The following is a 24,377-nucleotide window of genomic DNA, read 5'->3' as shown; positions in this document are numbered from 1 at the left end:
CAGCGGGAGGAGAAGGAGGACGGGCCTTCACCGCTGCCCCACATTACACTGGATACATGGGTTAAACACAGCCAACCTAAAAACATTAAAGAAATATTTATTATTATTTATAATTTATGTATTATTTATATGATTTATTATATTATTTATATTATTAAGTATTTTGGGGGTGTTACTCAGCTGTAATAGGATTATACTGACCCTTTTTATATCAGGATGTACAAAAAGGTAGAATTAGACCTCTAGACAAGGGGCAACTTTTTTGTGGCATATTTTTGGCACATTATCGCCTCCCAGTCATATTTTGTTCCAATATCATCACAGACACTCTCATTTGAGCTTCACTGGCTATAGAGCTACCGTTACATGCTAGTTATTGGTTATTGACATGGCTAGCCATTATTAGAATCTTGTTGGTAGAAAATACAACGAAATGTTATGATTTGAGTCATTATATTATAGTATTAATTATTTATTAGAATTATATTATATTATATATAATAATTATATTAGAATTATATATATAACTGTCAGTCTGCTGGAGAAAAAATAAAATCTGGCCCATTCAAAGTTAGTCAAGCTGGTTAAACTGATGGACCGTCTTAGCTCTTGACCAGCATAGGGCTTTCATGTTAGTTTGATGGTCTAAACTTGACCAAGCTTGTTGACCAGCATAACTAGCATGACCAAGCTGGTCATGTCCACACTGGTCTACGAGTAGGACCAGTTTACTTGCCCAACCAGCTTAACCTGGCCTGTCCACCAAGTTGAGCAGCATGACTGAATTGGTTTGACCATCTTGACCAACCAGCTAGTCCATCAACTCAAATAAAACATGCTGATCAGGAGCTTCTAATCTTCTGTCATTCAGCACTAAATATTTGCAGGTTCTATACAGTACTAAAAACGGTTCTTTGACTGTATGATAATGTCGTTTTCTTTTTTGGTGCAGTTCAGAACCATCTACTGAAGGCTTCCCACCAATCTTAAGCCAGGCACAAAACCATTTAAGCATCCGAATGGTTCTTTGAGTAGCCACGGTTCTCTATAGAACCACTGTATTTACTAAAGAACCTTCGAGGAACCTTGTTTTTTGTTGGCTTACCAATACAGGAACTTGCTCAGAAACACTTAACCATTGAATCCATTACAGCAAAGTCATTATCTTGACAATTATTCACTTCTAATTAGAAATGCAGGCTTATTGTCAGTAAGTGATGAATGAGCCATCAGATCCTCAGTAAAGCAAGCCCAATACATTCTGATTAAATCTTTAAGTCTCGTAATCTTTGCCATTATTCCAAACCAAACAACTCTTATTGACTTTACAGCTGATTTGTAGAGGAGACTTCCCAAAGCCATATCCGTTTGCAGGTACGCAGAAGCACAGGCCTGCATTTTCCTTTCTGTTTGTTGTCCATGCAAATGAGAAGGCTTAAGAACAGCAGTATGCAAACAGTGTTTGCAGTTCTACACACAGCACCTGAATAGGACGGCGCATCTCTTCTATGCAAAAACTCTTTTCTAGTCTATTTTTGGTCCCCAGCGTACCATTCATTTAGCATCACTTATGTCATTTCAGCACAGAAGGGAAGAAGCGACTTTTCAGGACTGTGCTTTAAAAGAACAGACAGAGGAAGAGGTGTTTAGGGTTGATGTTTCTAAGTGTGCATCAATGAACAATGCCTCTTCATTTGCGTGCGGTGCGGAGGTGCTAATCTTAAATTAGACAGTGGTTGAGTGTGCACTGCTTATTTTCGTGTTTTCATTTGCTGCTTTGATAAAGTGCACCATCTGATCTCCATCTGCCTCGACAGGGGACAAAAAAAAAGCTGCAGAAGTAAATCACTTTCCCCATCGCTTGCTGATTTATTAAATGCATAAAGGCATGTACAAAAATCCATCATTCATTTCTCAAATTGGAGTTCAATAGAGTCTTCGTTTGCACCCCACCCTTTCAGTCACACCTTAATTAAAACCACCAGGGTTGCATCCTTGAATTATCAGCCATCCCACCCATCAGCCATCAGTTTTACATAATTATCAAAAAAAAACAAAAAACACAAGCTTTCATTTCACACAGTGAACAATAGACAAGTCATCGATTCATTGCTTATAATGCTGGTTTGCTTGCATTAGTCATATGTGGGTTCTCTAGAAAGACACTCTAGTACACTCTTCAAAATAGAAGCCGATTCAAATGATTCTTTGAGCGATGCCATAGAAGAACCACTTTCGGTTTCATATAGAAATCAGTCATTTATGAAATAGAGATGTGGGAGAATGAGGAACCTTTCATTTCATAATTTTTTAAAACCTTGTGTTACTCTCTATTCTAATCTCTACCAACATAGTTCATAGCTCTCTATGGAACCAAAATTGGTTCTTCTATGGAATCATTCTAGGAACCATTTGAAGCACCTTGATTTATTAAACAGCGTATACCTGGAAAAAAAAAAAGGCTAAAAGAGAGTTGAACCTGTGCTACACACACACACACTAGACATGAGCCTGAAAAAAAGGTAACTGGACAATAACAGGCTTCGTTTCAGCCAATCTTAAGGCATCATTCGCCTGAAGAATGTGTCTATTGTCGTTTAAAGGGCCACATCACTGAACACCAAATGTTCCTCACAGTGTTTCACATACAAAACATTCCATTCACTTCTCACTCCATTTACACCAATTAGCCATAGCATTAAAAACACGGACAGAGGCTCTGAATGGTTCAGCAGTTTGGGATCGCTAGTTCAAATCCTGAGCCCTGCTGCTTTGCCATCAGTGGTCGGAGTCAGAGTGAGCACAATTGGCCATGCTTTCTCCTGCCCTTATCTTCCACTCGTTGGTCGAAGAAAGGCTTTGTATGTTTCAGAGGAGACATGTTAAGTCATTACCCTCCTAGTGTCGGGAGAACTGCTAGTGCTAGAGGGAGCTATGGACGAGTCGATTAACTGGCAGAACTAAGTTGGTAGAAAAAGGAACAACCAGTGATATGTGTCAAACAGCTGGGATATGTTAGGTAGAAGTAAACAGTCTGAGATGTTGGAAGCAGGCAAGCCACTATAACAATTGTGATGGCTAGACGACTGGATCAGACAATCCCCAAAACCTCAGGTCCCAGTATGCAGTGGTCAGTACCTTCCAGAAGTGCTCAGAGGAAGGACAACCGGTAACCCAACAACAAGGTCATAGGTGCCCAAGGCTCATTGATGCAATCAGTGAAGGCTCCACCTCCAAACTTAAAGGACTTAAATGATCTTCTACCAACGTCTTGGTGCCAGATAGCACAGGACACCTTTAGAGGTCTTGTGGAGTCCATGCTTCAACGGCTCAGAGCTGTTTTGTGACCTACATAATAAGCAGGGTTTTAATGTTATGACTGATCGGTGTATGGAAACTATGCTACAAGAAATCATTGCTTTTGGGACGTCACAAAAACTCAAAGTTTAGCCACACCCATTCACACTGAAGTTGCTTTTTGAATGGGCCACAATATACACAGAGTGGCCAATCAGAATCAGAGGTCACTTATATATTTCAGTCTTAAAGGCACAGTAACAAAAACTGCATGCTTTTTTATAAGGCAGTGGTTCTCCAGCCCTGGTCCTGGAGGACACCCTGTCCTACACATTTGAGTGGTTTCCTGCTCCAATACTATCTCCAACTCAGGAAGGTCTGGGGGTCCTCTGGGACCTCCCTCAGGAACCTCCCTCAGGGTTGGGAAACACTGTTGTGAGGGATTAAGAGAGGTCATGTAAAGTAAAATCTGACTGTTTTTGGTTCATAAAACCACACAATTGCCATAAAGTTGATCTCCAAACACAATGACGAGAAAATGAATGATATGTGCCCTTTAAAGGACCGACACTAAAAGGAAAGAAAGGAATTATTCCTGGAATAAAAGCAGAGGACAGAGTGTAGACATGTGGCACGACAAGATGATGACGGGTACTTCTGAACAACAGAGGAAAATAATGGCTCAGATGCATCGTCAACGAAGGCTGAAGCAAAACGAAACTCATGATAAAAAGTAGAGCAATTATTTACTGAATCAGTATCTGCGCATTAGCATTCAATCATACTAGCTAAACAAACCCAAGCAGTGCCCAGTCACAGAAGCAGAGTGGAGCGCAATCTGCCCTCCACAGCGACTGCACCTCATCTTCAACTCGCAGATTATCAGCAGTGATGTTCTGGCACAGGTGTGTGTGTGTGTGTGTCTGAGTCCCTGCATGGCTTTCCAGCAGAGGTAAGGGCTCCTGCATGCGGGTCGTCATGACCTTCAGCTTTTCTGCTCCAGTATCAGCCCCAGTTATAAAAGTAGATCTTCTGCCAGATGGGTAGGTATTCCATCAGTGGACCTGAACACAGCGGAAATGGACATAATTACTCCATCACAGAGCATCACACGAGTGTCCTCTCAGAGTGGAAATATGCTTATTTTGACTCTGTATGCACCCAGGAGGAAATGGAATGGATGGAACAGATCTTACTTACGTGCAACCAAGCCAACTCCAGGAACGTAGTCGGCCAAGAACCGGAGAAGGAAGAGGATCTTTGTTCTACAGTTGCAAAGAAGCAAAATCAAATAATTAATTGGTTTAAAAGAAAAAAATTGGCTTCATATAATATTGACTTCATATTGCTGCCATCATGCATATTTTGATATTAAATGGACATGGCCCGTTATATGCTGGGGTACCCCCTGTCCAGCATGTAAGTGTTTTAAAGGAAAACACGAAAATGTTGGACCATATATACCAATGTATATAAGTTGCAATTTAAATGAACCAAGTCTGACAATCTAGGAGAAACCTTAGGAGGATATTGATGATGTTACAGTCATCACTAAGGGGTTCATGAGATTAAACCCGCTCACCCGAACAACATACAAACAGTATTGGTGGTCCACAGCCCAGCAGAGATTACAGCTTTCCCAGTTTTTCCTTTTCTTACTCTCATAAAACTCTCATAGCCTCATAAAAATAGTTTACCAACAGTGTGTTTTTATTTTGAATTAGAGTCCAACACATAACCTAGACAGGCTTTCAGGCAGGCAGAGCGTCAAGCTTACTCAGAGTATCTGTCGTAGAAAGGCGAGCGGAGCAGGTAGTACAGCAGGAGGAAGGCTCTTCTCCTCATCTCTGCCCTCTCTCTGCGGTTCAACGCCTTTGTAGTGTCACTCAACAAACTGAAACTGGTTGAAAATGTAACACACATTTCAACATTATGCTGGGATATCTGAGAACATGTGAACGAGGCAGAAAGAGACAGAGAGAGCTTTGTCTACAACTCACTCTTAAAAAAACAACAACAAACATTCAAACATGCAGAAACCTCTTTTCTACCTGGTTATCTCCAGCACACCGGACACGAGCCACGGCTTCCAGGAGCGTCTGCCGCACAACCCCAGACAGGCCACTGAGAGTGAAGTTCAGTGTCAAGGAGCACATGAATCGGGTGGAACACAACACAACTCTGTACCACCACTCGTCCAAGTTTTTTTCTTAGCAATCAAATGAATCCTCTGACAATTCTCTAAGGATGGGTTAAGGAACATGGATTTATTACTAGGTATATAGATAGTGGTAGTGCAGTGGTTAGAGTGCTGGGTTAGTGATCATAGTGTTGTGGGTTCAATACCCAGGTTCGATAAAACTGCCACTGTTGAACCCTTGAGAAAGGTCCTTAACCCTAACTGATCCAGGGGTACTGAAGCATGGCTGACCATGTGCTTTGACCCCAGCTTTTTAAGCAGGGATAATTAGACTGTACACGTATACATGTTGTATGGATCATTCCGCTCCCCCCCTCATGGACAGCTCTACACGTGCATTTGTTAACAAGCGGAGATACAGAACCAGCATTAGAAGGGAGAGAAGCATGTGGACTAATGCGGTAGAGTAATATTACAGGATTTTACACAAATATGACAAATATGGTTATGCAGTTCTTGTGCAGCTCCACCAAAGTCCAGTAGCGGTACTTCCAATAAGGTAACAACAGAGATGCCACTCTCCCCATTCCAGTCAGTGTACCATCAACAGGATTCTGTCCAGATCATACCTAGATGAACTTTGCCTTGGTCCCATTTACACTTTGCATTAAAATGCACATCAACAGATACCCTGTTTTTATTTTTATACCTGTAATTACTACTGTATTTTATATGCTGTTAGATACTAGAAGAGTCTCCAGATTGTGCTTCCTTGTTTATTCTCTCACCTCAGCACTTGACAGGTGAACACACTTTACAGCTATTGCACAGCAGTGTGTAAAATTAACCACCCTTAAGGCAGTGAATACACACACTCCGCACACACAACTGGAGCTGCGGGCGGCCACCTTAGCGCCTAGGGAGCAAGGTTCCTTGTTCAAGGTCACCTCAGCCAACCAGGGGATTAAACTGGTGACCTTCTGGTCCCAACCCTGCTTCTATAACTTTTAGGTCAGCCCCCTTTGTAGAATTTAATGGGGCCAACTATATAATACATATTATATAGATTATATATTTGTAAATACATAGAAAATATGTTTAGGCATTGTATAATATGTATAGGCATTAACACTTGTACTTCAACACATTACCTGCCCACCCTGTGCATAAACTGCCAGATCGTACCGCAAATGAGTACCCTGAGGTATTATACATACTACATAATGACCGACATGGCTATGCGCAGCCGTCCGAAGCCGCTTTAGGATACGGTGCACTAGGGGCCGTGAGATGTAGAGGGATTCTGCAATAGTCTCCTGCAGACCCAGGGGGGTGGGGCTTGAATGTAGCTCCTCCTCCTGATGCTTCCTGTTCCTCTCTCTGTGAGGAATGCCCCACAGGCGAGCATGCAATGAAGGCACTGAATGCAGAATATATGGATTAGTCCATCAGTTCAATATAGGCAGGGTACACAGACAAACACACAGATAGACTGTAGTCAGGGTAGGAGATACTGCAGTTTCTTACTGCTTCCTAAGGGACGCATTACTCTTCCCGACCGCTGTCCTACGAAACTGAGGTCTTCTTCCACTTCCTGTCCATCCTGGTCTGATTGGGGAGAAACACACGTAAGCAATTATTTCCCATGTAAAAAAAAAAACACACAATGACACAAAACATGAATGTTCGTCAGAGGTTTTGCCAAAGACAAAATACACCAACTTCAGTCAAGACCTGTTTGTTCTTATTTGGTTTTACAGAAAAGCTATGAGGCTAACATATTTAAAACATGGGGGGGAAGCTCCCACACTTACACCTAGGGGCAATCTAGCATGGACAATTCACCCATGTGTGGTTTTTGGAGGCAGGAGGAAACCGCAGCACTCTGAGAATGTCGTGCAGACATGGGGAGAACACACCAAACTCCACACCCGGGAGCACGACCGGAGCAAGGATCGAACCCACAACCCCAGGCCCCTGGAGCTGGAAATCTGTACTCTGCAGGCTTGATTCTGCAAAGGGCTGGAACCCAGTTATGCATAAAATTATTTTCCCCAAACATGGTTGATGGAGCAGCATAGTGATGCAGCAGTTAGTGTGTGTGCTGGTTCAATCCCTGCTTTGGTCATATGGTCTGTTATGGTGTGTGAATGGCCCTAGGTGTGGGTGTGTAAGTGAAGGGGTGGGTGTGTGGTAGCCTGCAAAGGACTGGCGCCCTGTCCAGGGGGTATTCCTGCCTTGCGCAGAAATGATCCCAGCTAGGCTGCAGACCCACCACAACCCGGACCAGGAAAAAGCAAAGTAAAGTAAAGTGGGTTTTCCAGTGAAGTACTATAATAATTAGGGTCCTTTATCCATATTCTTACCTGGATTACACAGCTGAGACTCTCTGTCCAAGGGAGTTATGGGAGGTGAAGTCTGGATGCCTGATTTATACCAGAAGAGCAGCAAGATGCGGAGGATGGCTCTGTGGATGTACAGGAGGTGGGAAATTTAAGAACTACAAGCAACAGCGATTTCCAAACGTGCAAAACTGGAATCAGTCAGCGCTAGAACTGGCAGATATTCCTAAGATCTTTATATTTGATGATCATTTGCATTTGCCACATGGCGAATGCTATTGCTACACATTAGCCTGTGTGTATCATCTCAGTGTGTTCATATTTTTTTGTTGTCTTTTGGAAACTGGCTAATAACAGTCAGCCAAATCTAATCGGCCACTGGCTGTTTAAACTGTAAATAAATGAGAACTGGACAGAAATTCATGACCGTTTCACACCTAACTCTATCAGTGATATGACCCGAACTGCTCCTGCTTCAGAGATAAAAGTTCTTACTTTGCAATCTGAATTAGTACGATGACCAGCCAGCGTCCCGTCTCCCCCCACAACTTGGTGGCCCCCATCTCCAGGAAAACTTCCACATACTCCAGTACAGACAACCAGGTCAAAAGCCTCTGCTGGGAGAGAGACTAAGACACACACACACACACACACAGTGAGGTACTTTTTTTGTAGGTCAAACAGTGCCGATACAGGACGATTTCCACCGCCATAAACTCAATATAAACTCAAGCATTCTCTGCGGAGCTCCATTAAGACCCATGTGAAAGGAGCCCAGGGTCATGAAACCCGGCTCGTTCTCTCAGCACCTCGGGCTGAGTGCCGCTTTTATTGCACCACTGAAAGCTCCTTGGTCTCTAAATACGTTTTTTCACGAAACATTGGGACGGGAAACTCCAAGATAAATTCCTCTCTCTGGCACACAAATAAAGAAATAAATGTCTTGGCATATCGCAATTCAGCGCACATTCTTCCAGTCACTAAAATGTTACCTTTGGTGATAATGTCTGATACAGAGCGGTACAGAAGACACTGTGGTTACATTTTTAGATACACTCGGCATCATCTCAGGACTAGGTAATACTGCATAAAACACACATGCATGAAAAGCCGGCGTAGTCAGTGGTATTAATAATTTACTAGATACAAGATATAAAAAACATATTAATAATTTTGTAATATATGTTATTCCAAATGTGAGCATGGGTGGTTTGTGTGGAAATTACTCAGAGAAAGTACTCAGAGTATAGTCCTTTATTTATTTTTACCCAATTGTCCCCCCTAATTTCAGCCAATTACCCAACCCACTTGTTAGTCCTCCCCCCATCACACGGAACACACACACACATCCACACACACAGAGATCTGACTGCAGTGTTTTAAAAGATCTGGGAGCTGATTGGTCAGGGAGGAGAGGATTATGAGATATTAAACTATAAAACAGTAATTTTAAGAAAAGTCTCTACTAAACTAAATCAATCAGTCCAGAATGTCTCATTATAGAAACGGATACCATAAATACAGTGATTCCACTTATTAGCAGCGCATCTTCTCTGAACTGTGTGGCTGTATTACTTATACAAATACAAAGATTGGATTGGATTCATTCATACTCTGCATTAACAGTATTATTAAACCGTACTCAACACAAGCCTAGCAACAGGAAGTGTGGCATCAGTGGCACCCTTGTTTTTCCCCACCGTTTTGTCTCTCGAGCCAGAGACAGACGGTTCCTTTCAAACTCTCCCAACACACTCCGTTCTCAACAACTTTATATCTGTTACCATGCCAACAACACACAGAGCCACTGCTTTCGATCAGTGGCTTATATAAGTGGACTGACTGCCAGTGATGTATGGGGGGGGGGGGGGTGGTGAGTGGAAGAGGAAGAAAGAGAGAGACCGAACACTGGAAAGTGAAGGTTAGGCAGCTGAGATGTGCAGAGTATAGAGGTGCAGAGATAGAGATCAAGGGATTGAGTCAGCCCTGCAGCAAGCATGGCTGTACATGTGAGAGTGGGATGAGGATGGAGCGAGAAATGTCAAACAAGTATATTTACCACCGGCAGCTTCTTGGAAAGCCCCTTTCGTAGAATGCCATCGTTTAGCAACACCAACAGGTTGGACGCTGAATACACTGTGGAGGAAAACGGATGAAGGGAAGGGAACACAGAAGTTGCCATTATAGAAAATTATGAATGATTTTTTTTTAGCATCATCTGGTCATACTTATGGTTATGCAATGCAAAATTAGTATAACAATACAAATTACAGGGGGCACTGATATCAGGCTGATATCAGCAGAGAATGCTGAATGGGATATTGAATGGAAAAACGTATATATATAGGTTTCCCATAAACTGATAATGGTCAATTTCTTACATGTAGAAAACAAGCAGATTATGAAGTATTGAGTTTTGTTCAAAGAACTGTATAGTGGAGAAAGTAAATTCTTCATGTCTAAGTGAGATGCCTAAATTGATCATCAGGAGACCATGCATAAAAGCTCCAGTGCTGTAGAGTCCAAACTCTTGCACGGATTAGGTTTCTCTGCCTTTAGACATTTTAATAAACTCAAAAACACACAAATAAAAGACCAGATTTTACTGTTAGCTGGTTTCAGACGGTTTAAAAAAAAAAAAACAAAAAAAAAAACACCCCCCCTATAACCAGCCTGGTTCTTGACCAGAGTTTGATAGACAAGCTGGACCAACTTTACCAAGCTAATCATACTGGTCAACCAGCTACACCATCAAACTCAAATGTAAACATATGTTATGCTAGTCGGCAGCTAAGCTGGTCAGGCAGCTTTAGCAGCAGGACCAGCTTAAGAAAGTCTAAAACTGTGCAGTACTGGAACTACTCCCCCTCTGCATTGCTGGCCACATGCAGCAGCAGTTCAAATAACACTAAATAATGAATAATGCTCATTTTCTAACAGGCAAGACAATCTTACCCAACTCTGAAAGTTCATGGGAGTCCGAAAAGCGACCTGCAAAAACAAAATAAACAATCATTTTTTTCTGATACATTAAACTGTTAGATTTGAAAAATATGAGTTTGTTGTAGTTTGCAAAAGTCAAAAACTTCAATGCAGTTGGGGCAAAAACACTACAATTCCCATGATGCACTACAGACAGGCAGCAGGTGTAACTGTATGAAGGCACTCAGACTGGACTGTGAACTGCTGTTCTATAATTGTAGTGATCTTCCAATGGTATAGTAGTTAACAGCACATGTTAACTAAACTGGTATCTTCGGTCAAGCCTCATCCTCAGTATTCTCTCACTACAACACCTGAAGCCATATTCAGTTTCCAAGTAGTAATTTTAGCCATCTGGTTTTATCTCTGCATCCAGCAGCTGACCTAGAAACTTACAATTATTCAAGATACCTGGAGATACTTCATCAGAAGACAATGGAACAATAGATCTTCAATTTAAAAAGACAGTAATTATTTTAGGAGATTAAGTCATTATTTTTATAGGAATTGGAAGACCTTAAAGTGACTGACAAACCTTTGAGAAAAGAAGCCAATTTCGAGGGAAAGTCTTTATTTTCAGATATAATACATCAAATTTTAAGATAGCACATCTAAAAGTTGACATACCACCAAGACAAAGTGGAAGAAAAAGAACAAACAAACAAACAAACAAACAAACACCTGGGGTAATGGACTTTCATTCATTTGAAGTCTGCATGCCGGGCTAACTGTGTCTCAAATGGCTCCCACTTCCCTATATAGCGCACTACATAAGTTATGAAATTGTGTGTTCTTTTTATCCAAACTGCGATAAAAAATAAGCAGCAAAACGTTGAACCAAATATTAATCATACACGGCTTTAAACTACACTGTTTGGCTGTAGAAGCCGTGGTTTCTTGACCTACGCAATGCCCTACCTAGGGAGCACGGAGCCATTTGAGACACAGCCTACAGAATAGCTACACGTCTTTCTCCCTACAGAGTTTTCTGATTTCCACACTTTTCCAGGTCTGGAAACGAGTGTCTTCAAAAATGCGACACTGAGCTGGATCTCATACTAACCCCTCAGCACTCGGTTCAGTGAACTAAACTCGTATCTGCGGTGTTGTGGACATTTTGTTGCTGTATTTCCTCCTTGTCGCTCCTACCTGCTATCAGGTAGGACAGTGTCCGCACGGCGCTCTCCAGCTGCGCCGCTGCGCCGGGATGCCTCGTCACATAGTCCCGGTACCGTCCGTACAGACTCGCTAGTTTATCCACGCAGATTTTGGACATTTTTATCTGCTGTAAAACATCTAAAAACACGAACACGAACACACACCGAGCATGGCACCGCCACTAGAGCCGCGCACTTCCTGTAAACAGCTCAAAAGCGTCCGGGTTGAGTCGTTTAAAGGGGCCGATTAACTATAGCTAGCTAATGTAGGCAGAGAATTTGGAGTTTAAAAGTTTGGGATTAAATTGGAAATTAATTCATTTTAAGAGAGAATTAGGAAGCTAATACTGGCAAGTCTTTAAAATCATGTCAAAATGTCCTACTATCGCGTTTATTTGACAGCTTTAGCTGCACGGATAAATCACTTTATGAGAGGGTAAAGATATAGCCAGTAATTAAGATGATGATTATTTTGGTCGAATTGGTCGAAGCAAATAATAAACAAAGAAAATAAAGTTATTATACTGCACCTCTAAATATAGTAAAAAAAAAAAAAAATTAAACGTCCCCCTTAATTTAATAAATAATTTCCTTAGAAAGTTTCCCGCCCCAAATCAGAATTTTCTTTCTAATTAAATTCATCTGGCTCCTCACCCCCCCAGTATGTCTTATGCCTGTATTCCCAAAGTCTAATAAATGCCTGATGTATTTTTTTTTTACATTTCTACCCTTTTTACATTTCTCACTCCGGTTGGTTTCGGTCAGCAGGTGACTTCGTTTCCGGTCAAAGCAAAACAAATGGGGCAGCATCCAGCTTTTGCTCCTCAGTGTCACATCTCACATACCTGAGTGTTCATTAATGTCTGACCAAGCACATGCTAAGATCTAGATGGAGCCAGGCTTTCTGAAGGGTAGAGGTTCCCAGCTTTCAAGTACATGTCAGTGCTCTGTTGGGTTACCCATCAATATCGCACAATTTAGCGGCCCTGTGAATGCAAAGACCCACCGTTTTTGTTTTTATGTGTTTTTCATAATAATTCAATTTTCTCTGTTAGGACTAGCTTAAGTGTTACAAAAGTGACCCTCTGTGACCTTCTCTTATACAGTGATTTAGGCCATAAGAATATTCTGCTGATACATCTGCTGGGAGCCTTTTCTGATATTGTGCTTTTAGGCTATAACAATATCCCACCTGCTGTTTTATTTAGGCAGATATACCTAGAAATATACACTGTGGTAACACAACTCCACAATCATGTCTGCAGGCCTCACTTTACCAGGAGCAACATCCTGTTGATTCATGCTCGGAGGTGGTGCTGTACCCTGCCGTTTCTCTTGGAATACCTTTAAAAAGCCGAAGATTAGAGAGCATGTTTATTCAAGAGCATCCGCACGGCTTGGAACAAATATTAACAGCCAGGATGAGGAGAACATCAATGAGGATGCGAACGTATCTTCAGCATCTGAGCATGACTACGCATCTCTGGCACCCCCTGGTACAATAATCGGTTCATTAGTATTAGAACGTAGGATTGACTAATGTGTTTTTTTTGTCAATAGCAGAATTTTATGGTCAATACGGGATTTAACTGGAAGCCAATGCAGTGCTAATAGAACTGGACTGATATGGTCAGATGTTCTAGTTTTAGTAAGGACCCTTACTAGGTTTACTGAGGTCCCTGCCGGAGCCCCCTTTGCAGTTGCAGTAATCCAGCCTTGAGGTAATTAAAGCGTGGACTAGTTTTTCTGCATCATGCAGGGCATAAGACATTTCTTAGCTTGGCAATGTTCCAAAGATGCAGAAAAGCTGTCCTAGTAATATTAGCTATATGTTGGTCAAATGATAGATCTGAATCAGTTATGACGCCAATACTTTCTTGCTATTTCCTCTTAAGAGCATCAGGGTGTGACAAGGGTCCATTGCTCTCCTCTCGATGTAGAAGAGGTGGTGCTAAAAGTGGGTCCACAGATCATTCACAAGGCTAACATGGCTCCACCTCCTCTTCAAGTCTAAGCAATGTGACGAGCCAAGGCTAACTTAGAGAGCATCTAGGAGCGCTTGCTGGCTGGCTAAAACCCTGGCTTTGAGGTGCTGTGATGCTGTGATGCTGTGATGTGAGCTGGGGGTTTAGACTGGCTGGTTCTCACCATGTGGGCAGAGTGCGAGTCTGCGTAGTGATGCGAGAGAGCCAGGGCTTAGCCGAGGGACATGCCTCTTGCACAGGCAAAGCACAAGTCTTGTAGCCCTGCAAAGGGGGCAGAGCTAGTCTGCGTTGTGTATCCATATATGGGCTGGTAACTCGATTACAGATATCAGAAACTCAGTAAACTTTTCGTTGCCATGGTAACTTAAACAAAGAACCACGCCCAGACATTTTTGGGACCACAAGTTCTTCTTATATGACATTTATTGAATGAGTCTCAGCCAATCACATTGAAAGGTTTGGGCAGTAATGGAAGACCAGTGCATTTGTGAGCTGTCCAGAATGTCCAAAAAAAAGCCCAGAATGTGATGAATTTGCTGTCACTCACACACTGCAGCACACGCTGTGGTGTGTGTTGAGCATTGTGTTGGGGGTATTTTTGGTCCGTAAGTGAATGTGTAGGCTGAAGCTGCACACAGGAGCCTCTCTAGGTAACTGCACTGTCGAGTGTGATAGAGAACCTTTGCACTGCCGGAGAGGCCAGTGGATTTTTCCTTTAATCTGATGCCTTTTATCAGTGCTCTTGGTGACCCTCTGAATCTGATTTAGCGACCGATGTTTGGCGACCCCATTACCCTGCTGTGAACCTTTCAGATGTAATCCGAAGGCCAATCCAGTTTAAGAACATGATCATTCAATCTAAGAGCAGTGGCTGCAGAGAGACTAAGAGATTAGATCCAAACTGGCAAACACAGACATCGTCAGACTACTAGAGATGATGATAAAGAAGGGACATGGCGAGTGTATTGACCAGCTGGTGAAAGACGTCTCCTGATATGTTTTTGTAGTCTGACCTCTTCTAGTTTGGCAAGCCTTAGAAAAGCAAGGAATTCTTCATTCTTTTAATAAAAATGAGTTTTTTAATCGTCCCATTATACTGCAGAAGATTACGGGCTAAGAAATGCTCCACCGTGCAAAATGACTCCACTTCTTCCTGAGAATATTTCCACCGTGCCGTTGCCAGCTGATGCTTGAGGATGGATTGTAAGTGTAGGCTAAGCACTATCCCTGAAGAAGACTAAAGTGGTCAAGAATCTAATTTTGTCACTTAAACACTTTGCGCTGTAAGGCCGGGGGCTTTTCCCCTCGGAGCTGCAGCTAGTCTGGAGTCTGCAGATTTTACAGTGACGGATGGCGCCGGTGATCTAACACAGCAGTTTGATGACAACTGTGTCCCAACAGCACTGCCTTTATGGTCATCCATCAGACAGGAGTGATCATTATGATGGGGGTGAAGTTTTAGTCACTCTGCTTCTCTCTTCCCTTCTTTTTTCCTCTGGTTGGTTCTCTTTTTGCCCTCTTCTTATCTTCTCTTGATTCTTCTCTTCTCTGTTCTTCTCATCTCATCTAGTCTTGTCTGGTCTTTTCTTCTCTCTCCTTCTTTCCTCACCTTGTCTCTTCTCTTCTTATCCTGTCTGTTCACTTGTCTTCTCTTCTCAGTTTTTCCTCTATTCTTCTCTTCTCTACTCTTCTCTTCTCTTCTCTTTTCTTCTCCTTTTCTTTTCTTTTCTTTTCTTCTTCTCTTCTCTTCTCTTCTCTTTTCTTCTCTTCTCTTCTCTACTCTTTTATTTTCTTCTCTTTTCTTTTCTTTTTTTTTTTCTTTTCTTTTCTTTTCTTTTCTTCTCTTCTCTTCTCTACTCTACTCTTCTCTTCTCTTCTCTACTCTTCTCTTCTCTACTCTTCTCTTCTCTTCTCTTCTCTACTCTTCTCTTCTCTTCTCTTCTCTTCTCTTCTCTTATCTTATCTTCTCTTCTCTTCTCTACTCTCATCCTCTCTTCTCATCTTGTCTCCGCCTCTCTCCACTTCTCTTCTCTTCTCACTTTCTATCTTATATATTCTTCATCTTTCTATCTTTTATATTCTTTTCTCTCCTCCTCTCTTCTCTTCTTTCTACTTCTATTCTCATCTTGTGTTTTCTCTTTCTTCTTTTCTTGTCTCTTCTCATCTGTTCTCTCTATTCTCAGTCTATTCTCTCGTCTTCTCCTCTTCTCTCCACTTCACTTATCTTGTTTCTTCTCTGCTCACCTTGTTTCTTATCTTGTCATTCATCCAGCCTCTTCTCTTCCATTTTCTCTTCTGGTCTTTTCTCTTCTCTTATCTTGTTTCTTCTATGCTAAGCTCTTCTCCTCATATCTCCTCATGTCTCTTCTCTTCTTATCTTGTCTCTCTTCTCCTCTGTCATGTTCTCTGTTCTTTCCTTCTGTTCTCTTCTACGCTTTTTGTCTCCTCTTATGATCAGACCTTTTGCAGGTTTCATGAAAATCTGTAGGCAAGCTTTCCTGTGTTCTTGTCTCTCGTTTGGATGGATCCAACCCTGCTGGGAGTTTGCTGGTGTCACTGCCTTTAATCCGTATCCTACAGAGTCCACACTGAGATCTGGAGCTCTCCTTATTAAAACCCGTCCAATTCATTCAGCTTCTACTGATGAAAGTGCATTCTGTAAACCAACCAGACAGAAATTTAGTCAGATATTTACGTCTGAAGTTATTGTTCTTCTAAATATGGAAAGTAAAGTTTCCTGTTACTGTGGATTCAATGACGTTCCCTTGAGAACTCATGCAGCTGAATAGTTTGAATATGCTTGAAGTGAATATATATAAAATAGGGCCTGGAGACCCTAAAAAAGTTCCCCAAGACACTTCTCATTTTGGAATCTGTGAGGAGCACCATCTAGCACCATGGCAGTTCTCCTCACTACAACCTTTCTGATATGACCACACCTAGACCTTAAGACCTAGAGATGAATCAGGGCATACGGACCCTTTAAAGTCTAATCTAGCCTACAGTGATGCTTCTCTTCAATGACACTGCCTGCCCTTGATTTATACAGGAACTCATTTCTAATAGAACCATTCAGGAGTGCGAGAACCATCTACTGTTAGACGTTATTGTAGAACCACCACCATTCCGGTTCACAGTCTTCCAGAGCAGGACAAATGAAAAATGGAAAATGATGTAGGTATTGTGTGCTTTCTATGCAGGGAGGTAAAACCGGATCTCACCTGGTCACTCTGGGGACGCAGTTTTATGACAAGTGTTAACAGAATTCGGTCAAAGTAGCGATGAGTGATGCTTCCTCTCAAAGACACTGACTGCCTTGATTTATACAGAGAAAGACTCCAGGTATCAAAGCCTTTCACAAAGGACACGGTATTTCTCTGCATATAAAAAGCATTAAAAAATCCCTTGACAGCAAAAAAATGAAACCAAAACAGACACACACTCCAAAGAAACACAAGCCTCGATGCCCTGTCCTTTCTTTATCAGTCTTTTTCAGGGGAACGAGTGCCTCTGACATTCTTCATCCCTCCATCTCGTCCTCTCCTCACCTGCAGACTGATGCCTTATGCAGATAAGCCACCGTGCTGCTTTTCCCTGCTCCTCTTTCGCAGTGGAAATGGAGATGGAAAAGCGTGTCGGCCCGCCAGCTGTGTGCTCCCCTTCTCCCCCTGTGTGTGTGTGTGTGAGTGTGTGTGACGTGCGTCTGAGAAAGCAATCTCACGGTAATGAAATCTCCCGTGTGCACACACACCTGGCCAATCTCGATGTAATGAAAGTTAGCATGCACACACACCTGGGCTGGAGGCTACTGGGATAGAGATCCTGCAAAGACACACACACATACACACACACTCAGGTTTGTTTTTATACAATGTGAGAAAGCGTGGTCATTGTCCACTGTCCAAAAGTTTGCAGACACCTGCTATTTCAACGCTTCTTTATCGCTTAAACCAAAGGTATGAATGGGGAGTTTGTCCTGCCTTGGCCGCGAAAACAGCTTCTACTGTTCTGGGAAGGTTTTACGCTGGATATTAGAGCATTGCTGTATGGATTTGATTGCGTTCAGCCATGAGCGCTTCAGTCAGGTCTGAGCTCTGGATCCCAATTGCCACTCCAGCTCATCCCAAAGATATTGTATGCAGCTCCATCACCTGCTGCACAGCCGAAAGCTGGGGGATTCCATGAAGGTCATATTTATGCAGATGTTGCTGCACAGTAGAATAGTGCACCACCACTCCAGAGTTGGCTTAATCTTCTTGATTTATCTGTCTTTTGTAGTCAAACAGCCAACAAGTAGGTCTTCTGAAAGTCAGACCTCAGCTTGGCCTCTACCATTCCTGTTCTTCCATTTCCTAATTACATTACGAACTAAGGAAACCCTGAAAACACCTTGCTATCTTCTTCTAGTCTTCTCCTGCTCTGTGGGCATCAGTTATCTTAGTGTTTAAAGTGCTAGGCAGCTGCTTAGAGTAGCCCATTGCTGCCGATTGTTGGGTTTGAGGAGTATTCCGAGTATCCTCTGGAGCCAAAAATAAATGGTCCTGCTCTTTTAGTTTTGCATGAAAACATGGAACTTTTGACTTTACTGAGCCATTGCAAATCCTTTCGTTGACCCAGTTCCGTTGTACTTGTGCAATCAATTCCAATACCGATTCCATGAGTTAGGTTACTCCAGCTCTCTAGTTGTACTGAAAATGTATGAAAACACACACCCACACACGCACTGCTCCATTCATTCCCTCGCTTCAGGTGCCCCCTCTTATTCAGACAGAGACAGAGGGGTCCGGTGAGTAGATTAGTCATTACTGCACTGTGGCAGGTAGGACAGATTGCGGCAGGCGGTGGAGGAGGGCCATGTAATATAGAGAAGTTTTTAATAAAGATGTGAGGGTATAATTGAAGTCATCAACCACACCGGCAATTAATTTGATAATGCCTTTGCTCTGCAGGGCAATTCAGTTTAAGAATAATGATCAATTAGTGAGATAAGGGGGAGGAAAGAGATGAGGAGTCTAATGCATAAAGAATCCACGCAGTTCAATTCCAAGGACATTATTGGCATGACGGCTGCTGTAGCTTACTTTCTGACATTAATAATCCCTTTCACTTACATTTACAGCATTTAGCAGATACTCCCATCTAGAGCCACTTACAACAGTGCGTCACCTTGATGAATACGAGGACAGTTTCTGGATGTAAACAACATGTTTGAGGATTTGTCTGCTCTGTCTTTCATCTCCTCTCTTTTCTTGTTCCACCTCTGGGCCCCGTTACACAGTGCATTCAGAGACAAGTGCAGCACAAAATAGACAAGAACTTCAACCGCAGACAAACTCTGACCTCTGTTATTGTTTCTCCTCTTCTTTTCTCAGCTTCAATCTTTTCTTATTCTATTTTCTTGTCTTGTTGTTGCTTTTTTCCTCATCTTGTCTGCTCTCTTCTTGTCTCGTTAAGTTCTGTGTTCTTGTTTTCTTCTCTCAATGTCCTCTCTTTTTGTCTTCTCACTTGGTCTTTGTCCTTCTCGTACCAACTCTCTTTTCTGCTTGTCTCTCTACTTCTTTTCTTGTATGTTTTATTATCTCTTCTCCTCTCGTCTCTTCTAATATCTTCTTTTCTCATATTGTCTTCTCTCGTGTCATTCTGGCTAATATCTTCTTCCTCTTGTCCCCCTTCTGTCTCTTCTCCTCGTGTCACTTCTACTATTGTCTCTTTCCATCTATCTTCACCTCCTTTCTTCTCCTCTTGTCCCCCTTCTGTCTCGTCTCCTCGTGTCACTTCTACTATTGTCTCTTTCCATCTATCTTCACCTCCTTTCTTCTCCTCTTGTCCCCCTTCTGTCTCGTCTCCTCGTGTCACTTCTACTATTGTCTCTTTCCATCTATCTTCACCTCCTTTCTTCTCCTCTTGTCCCCCTTCTGTCTCGTCTCCTCGTGTCACTTCTACTATTGTCTCTTTCCATCTATCTTCACCTCCTTTCTTCTCCTCTTGTCCCCCTTCTGTCTCGTCTCCTCGTGTCACTTCTACTATTGTCTCTTTCCATCTATCTTCACCTTCTTTCTTCTCCTCTTGTCCCCCTTCTGTCTCGTCTCCTCTTGTCACTTCTACTATTGTCTCTTTCCATCTATCTTCACCTCCTTTCTTCTCCTCTTGTCCCCCTTCTGTCTCTTCTCCTCTTGTCACTTCTACTATTGTCTCTTGCCATCTATCTTCACCTCCTTTCCTCTTGTCTTTTCTCTTCTCGTCTTGTCTCTTCCTGTCTGTCTTCTCCTTTGGTTGCTTCTTCTTTTGTTTGTTCTCATCTGATCTCTTCTCATCTTGTCTCTTCTCTTCTTGTGTCTTCCTGGCTTAAATCTTCTCTTCTCCTCTTGTTTGTCCCATCTATCATCACCTTCTTTCTTCTCCTCTTGTCCCCCTTCTGTCTCTTCTCCTCGTGTCACTTCTACTATTTTCTCTTGCCATCTATTTTCACCTCCTTTCTTCTCCTTTTGTCCCCTTCTGTCTCTTCTCCTCATGTCACTTCTACTATTGTCTCTTGCCATCTATCTTCACCTCCTTTCTTCTCCTCTTGTTCCCCTTCTGTCTCTTTTCCTCTTGTCACTTCTACTATTGTCTATTGCCATCTATCTTCACCTCATTTCCTCTCGTCTTTTCTATTCTCATCTTGTCTCTTCTTTGGTTTCTTCTTCGTTTGTTTGTTCTCATCTGGTCTCTTCTCCTCTTGTGTCTTCCTGGCTAATATCTTCTCTTCTCCCCTTTTCTCGTCCCATCTATCGTCACCTCCTTTCTTCTCCACTTGTCCTCCTTCTGTCTCTTCTCCTCTTGTCACTTCTACTATTTTCTCTTGCCATCTATCATCACCTCCTTTCTTCTCCTCTTGTCCCCCTTCTGTCTCGTCTCCTCTTGTCACTTCTACTATTGTCTCTTTCCATCTATCTTCTTCTCATTTTCTCTCGTCTCTCCTAGTCTCATCTTGTCTCTTCCTGTCTGTTGTCTGCTTTGGTTTCTTCTCCTTTTGTTTCTTCTCATCTGGTCTCTTCTCCTCTTGTCTCTTCCTGTCTGTCTTCTCTTCTCTTTGTTTCTTCTCCTCTTGTCTCTTCCTGTCTGTCTTCTCTTCTCTTTGTTTCTTCTCCTCTTGTCTCTTCCTGTCTGTCTTCTCTTCTCTTTGTTTCTTCTTCTCTTGTCTCTTCCTGTCTGTCTTCTCTTCTCTTTGTTTCTTCTCCTCTTGTCTCTTTCAGTCTGTCTTCTCTTCTCTTTGTTTCTTCTCCTCTTGTCTCTTCCTGTCCTTTTTTCCCTTTTGCCTCTTTTGATCTATTTTCTTCTCTTTTTGTCTCTTCTCCTCTTTTGTCCTCACTTCTTGTATCTTCTCTTCACTCAGTTTTCACTCTAATTTTAGTCATTTTCAATGCATGAAGTTTCAAACATCTTATCAAACTGCTCCTAAAGCAACATCATTGGAGAACTCAACATGCTTGGAGGAGAACACATACTGCCAGTACTGCCAGTACTTCTCTCTCTCTTCCTGTCTGATAAGACCCTATTTTTAAGATGTTTAGACAGGCTGTCAAAACACCCCCACACCCAGTGTGTATGTGATCTTTACTTTGAAGTCTACGTCTGGAATCAACATGGACCATATTTATATGCATTAGCTGATATGATTGCAAGATAGGAGCTTGTTGGAAACCAAAAAATTGATCAGGCAAAAATAAACTCTGCAATCCATGTTTCTCATCTCTCATGTGATGTTTTCTGCTCGTCTCCTTTGTCTTGGTTAAAAGACATACGTTTCCCACAGGAGGCTGGCAGAGGTGAACAGCTAAGTAGTAAAATGTATTGCTTTTATTTAGCTTTCTGCTTTTAGCTTACCTTTCTGAGCTAATATTTGTAATAAATATTTCTAATTCCTTTTGTATTCAATTTGTGAGCTAGATCGTAGACATCCATGTTGAGAAGAACTGACTTCAGTTCCTGTAAGGGGTAGGGAGGATGGGGGGGCGGGGGGGGATTTGATTCCTAGATGCTTCTTGATGTGGACAGAGACGATTCTGAATTGATTCACAAATGTTCAATTTGTTCAAAAATCAATTTTCGGCATGTTAACAAATGATGTAATGTAGATAGAACGAAAGAAGGTGGAAGTTGGAAGTGCAAAGCTGGACAGCCTGTGGCGTGGACATAACAGAGACACAAGCTGGATGAGCACGAAAGCAGACCAGCCCCCTCTGCATTGAAATCTAGTGTATGGAAGCACTTTCGCTCTGGTTGGCAACCACTGAGCAAGCAATGTCAAAGCTCCAACTTGGAATCACAACCTTTATTGCCAATTTGCGGTCATATTCAGTGCTTGAGAACCAGGGTTTTTCGCTGGTTGTGTCTCAAAGATATTTTACTGACACAGCAGTCCTCACACTCTACAATGAGACCAAAACCGAAGTCATAGAGACACTGAAGAAAATGGGTAGGAAAGTTGTGACGTTATACGTGAGCATCCATTACCACAGAATCACAGTGGCTGCGCATTTTATCACTGATGACTGGCAACTAGCATCTTATGTGCTCTAAAACAAGAGCAGTGAATGAGAGAGAGAGCCACACGGGTGCAGATATGACTGAGCTGTTAGACAGTGTAGCAGAGGAATGGCAGATCACTAAGAAAGTATTAAAAAAATCTCTTTTCATCCTTCAAAATGTGTTTGTAAAAGTCAGGCAAGTCTTGCATGTTCTACTTATTTATTTACTTAAGACTGAAGCATTCAAGTAAAAATATGAAAAAAACAACAGTGCAAGTGTTACTGACATTACAAACTTGGCCGTATCTTTTTTCACATTAATATGTAATTTAATATGTAAGTACTATATTTATATTACATTGTATTTATATTTCATGTTATTTATTATCATTTTCAAAGGTTTTACATTGTAACATTTTACTTTATGTGTGTTTAAATATTTAAACAATTTCAAGATCTATTTCACTTAACCTGTAAATGAGGTGACTGCACTGTTTCTTATAGAAGTATACAGGTGTCACACTTTCTGCCGGCGGCACATTTTGTCAGCCCTCTACACTTCTAGAAGAAACAGGGCAGTCACATAATCTGATCATGGCTGTCTCTGTCAGATTATGTGACTGCACACAAGTAGAAATCTCAGAAACTACCCACTGAGCTCCCAGAATCAGACAGTCACAGATTGCAGTCCAACAGGTCCTTGGCTGGTTTCGTCCTGTAGTGGGCGGCGGAAGGGAGTTTTTAATAATCGTCATATTCAGCACAGAGGTTCATTTGCAGATGGTGAAAAGTTTGTTATTGAGCAGTCTTCAATTGCAACCGATTTTTGACATGGTCTTTGTGTTTTCAAAGCATAAAACACACCTGCAAGCTAGTGAGGACGAGCCAGGTCTAGCAACTAAATCTAAAGGTGCACGTATTTGTCACTGTACTATGTACAGTGAAATGTGTCCTCCGCATTTAACCCAATTGTGGTAGTGAACACACACACACACACACACACACTAGTGAACTAGGGGTAGTGAGTACACAGACACCCAGAGCGGTGGGTAGCCAACTCCAGTGCCCGGGGAGCAGAGTGGGTGAAGGGCTTTGCTCAAGGGCCCAACAATGGCAGCTTGCCGAGCCCGGGAATCGAACCCACTACTACTGAGCCACCACTGCATCTACCATCTAATGATGCGGACTGGCAGGGTGTTGGTGCTTGTATATCCTAGCGTGGTTTGTTCTCTCATGTTTAACTCCAGTCATTCCCACGCAGAACACTAGCTTGTGTTGCGGTTACATACTCGATTATGTCTGCTCGCACATTGTTAAAACAACAATTAAAATATTATCATAGACGATACATCGCACACCCCTGTAAGAAAGATTTAGTGTTAATTTCTGATAACACTCTAACATGGTTGTTGCTGCTGAACTGGATAAATTCCTACATGAGAAATGCTACACCCACACACTAAACCTGGCCGTTCAGCGAGCGCTCAAGTTGCCCGCTGTGTCAAGGCAGTTTTCCACCGCAGCCCCACTGCAGAACATTCAAGCTGACTTGCCAAATTGTGTCCATTTGTTTTATTAATACAAGATACTGGAATAAATGAATTACGCATCATTACAAATACTTTGCCTTAAAAGTACCAAGCAGAGTCACACACTGAGAACCAAGAAATCCTGTAAAGAAAAGAAGATGCATCAAGATGCATCAATAATCATTTAATCTTTGAATCGCCGCTCTCTGAATCATAATCGAGTCGAATCGTGAGGTGCATCGAAATGATTACCCGCAGTTCCTATGCTGAGAGATGCTGGATGTAACAGCTAAGACGTTGGAGTGAAGTTCTGGAAGTCCCTCTGTACCTCAGGAGTTTTCAGATGATTTCTTGACTTTTGGTAGCTACTTTTACTTCAGCGTGAGTCATCATGCTCTAAATTGAGAATGGTTTTAGTCTCCTCCACACACCTCT

The 24,377-nt window shown here is 42.1% G+C and overlaps 1 protein-coding gene across 1 annotated transcript; it reads right to left on the bottom strand.

The window, feature by feature from the left end:
- Positions 1 to 1,844: 1,844 nt before the first annotated feature.
- On the bottom strand, positions 1,845 to 12,083 carry pex16 (peroxisomal biogenesis factor 16). Its single transcript, XM_072695655.1, has 11 exons — positions 11,911 to 12,083; positions 10,735 to 10,770; positions 9,839 to 9,915; positions 8,275 to 8,408; positions 7,804 to 7,904; positions 6,965 to 7,045; positions 6,708 to 6,857; positions 5,349 to 5,421; positions 5,075 to 5,197; positions 4,498 to 4,562; positions 1,845 to 4,361 (listed from the first exon to the last, which is right to left on the bottom strand). Exons 1-11 carry the CDS (start codon positions 12,035 to 12,037, stop codon positions 4,303 to 4,305), a joined length of 1,026 nt encoding a protein of 341 aa, XP_072551756.1. The 5' UTR covers positions 12,038 to 12,083; the 3' UTR covers positions 1,845 to 4,302.
- Between the last annotated feature and the right edge of the window lie 12,294 nt (positions 12,084 to 24,377).

The sequence above is a fragment of the Salminus brasiliensis genome, chromosome 13 (genome assembly GCF_030463535.1).
Source record: "Salminus brasiliensis chromosome 13, fSalBra1.hap2, whole genome shotgun sequence".
NCBI classification, from domain to species: Eukaryota; Metazoa; Chordata; class Actinopteri; order Characiformes; family Bryconidae; genus Salminus; species Salminus brasiliensis.
The sequence above is the reverse complement of the archived record's forward strand: the minus strand, read 5'-3'. Positions and strand labels throughout refer to the sequence as shown.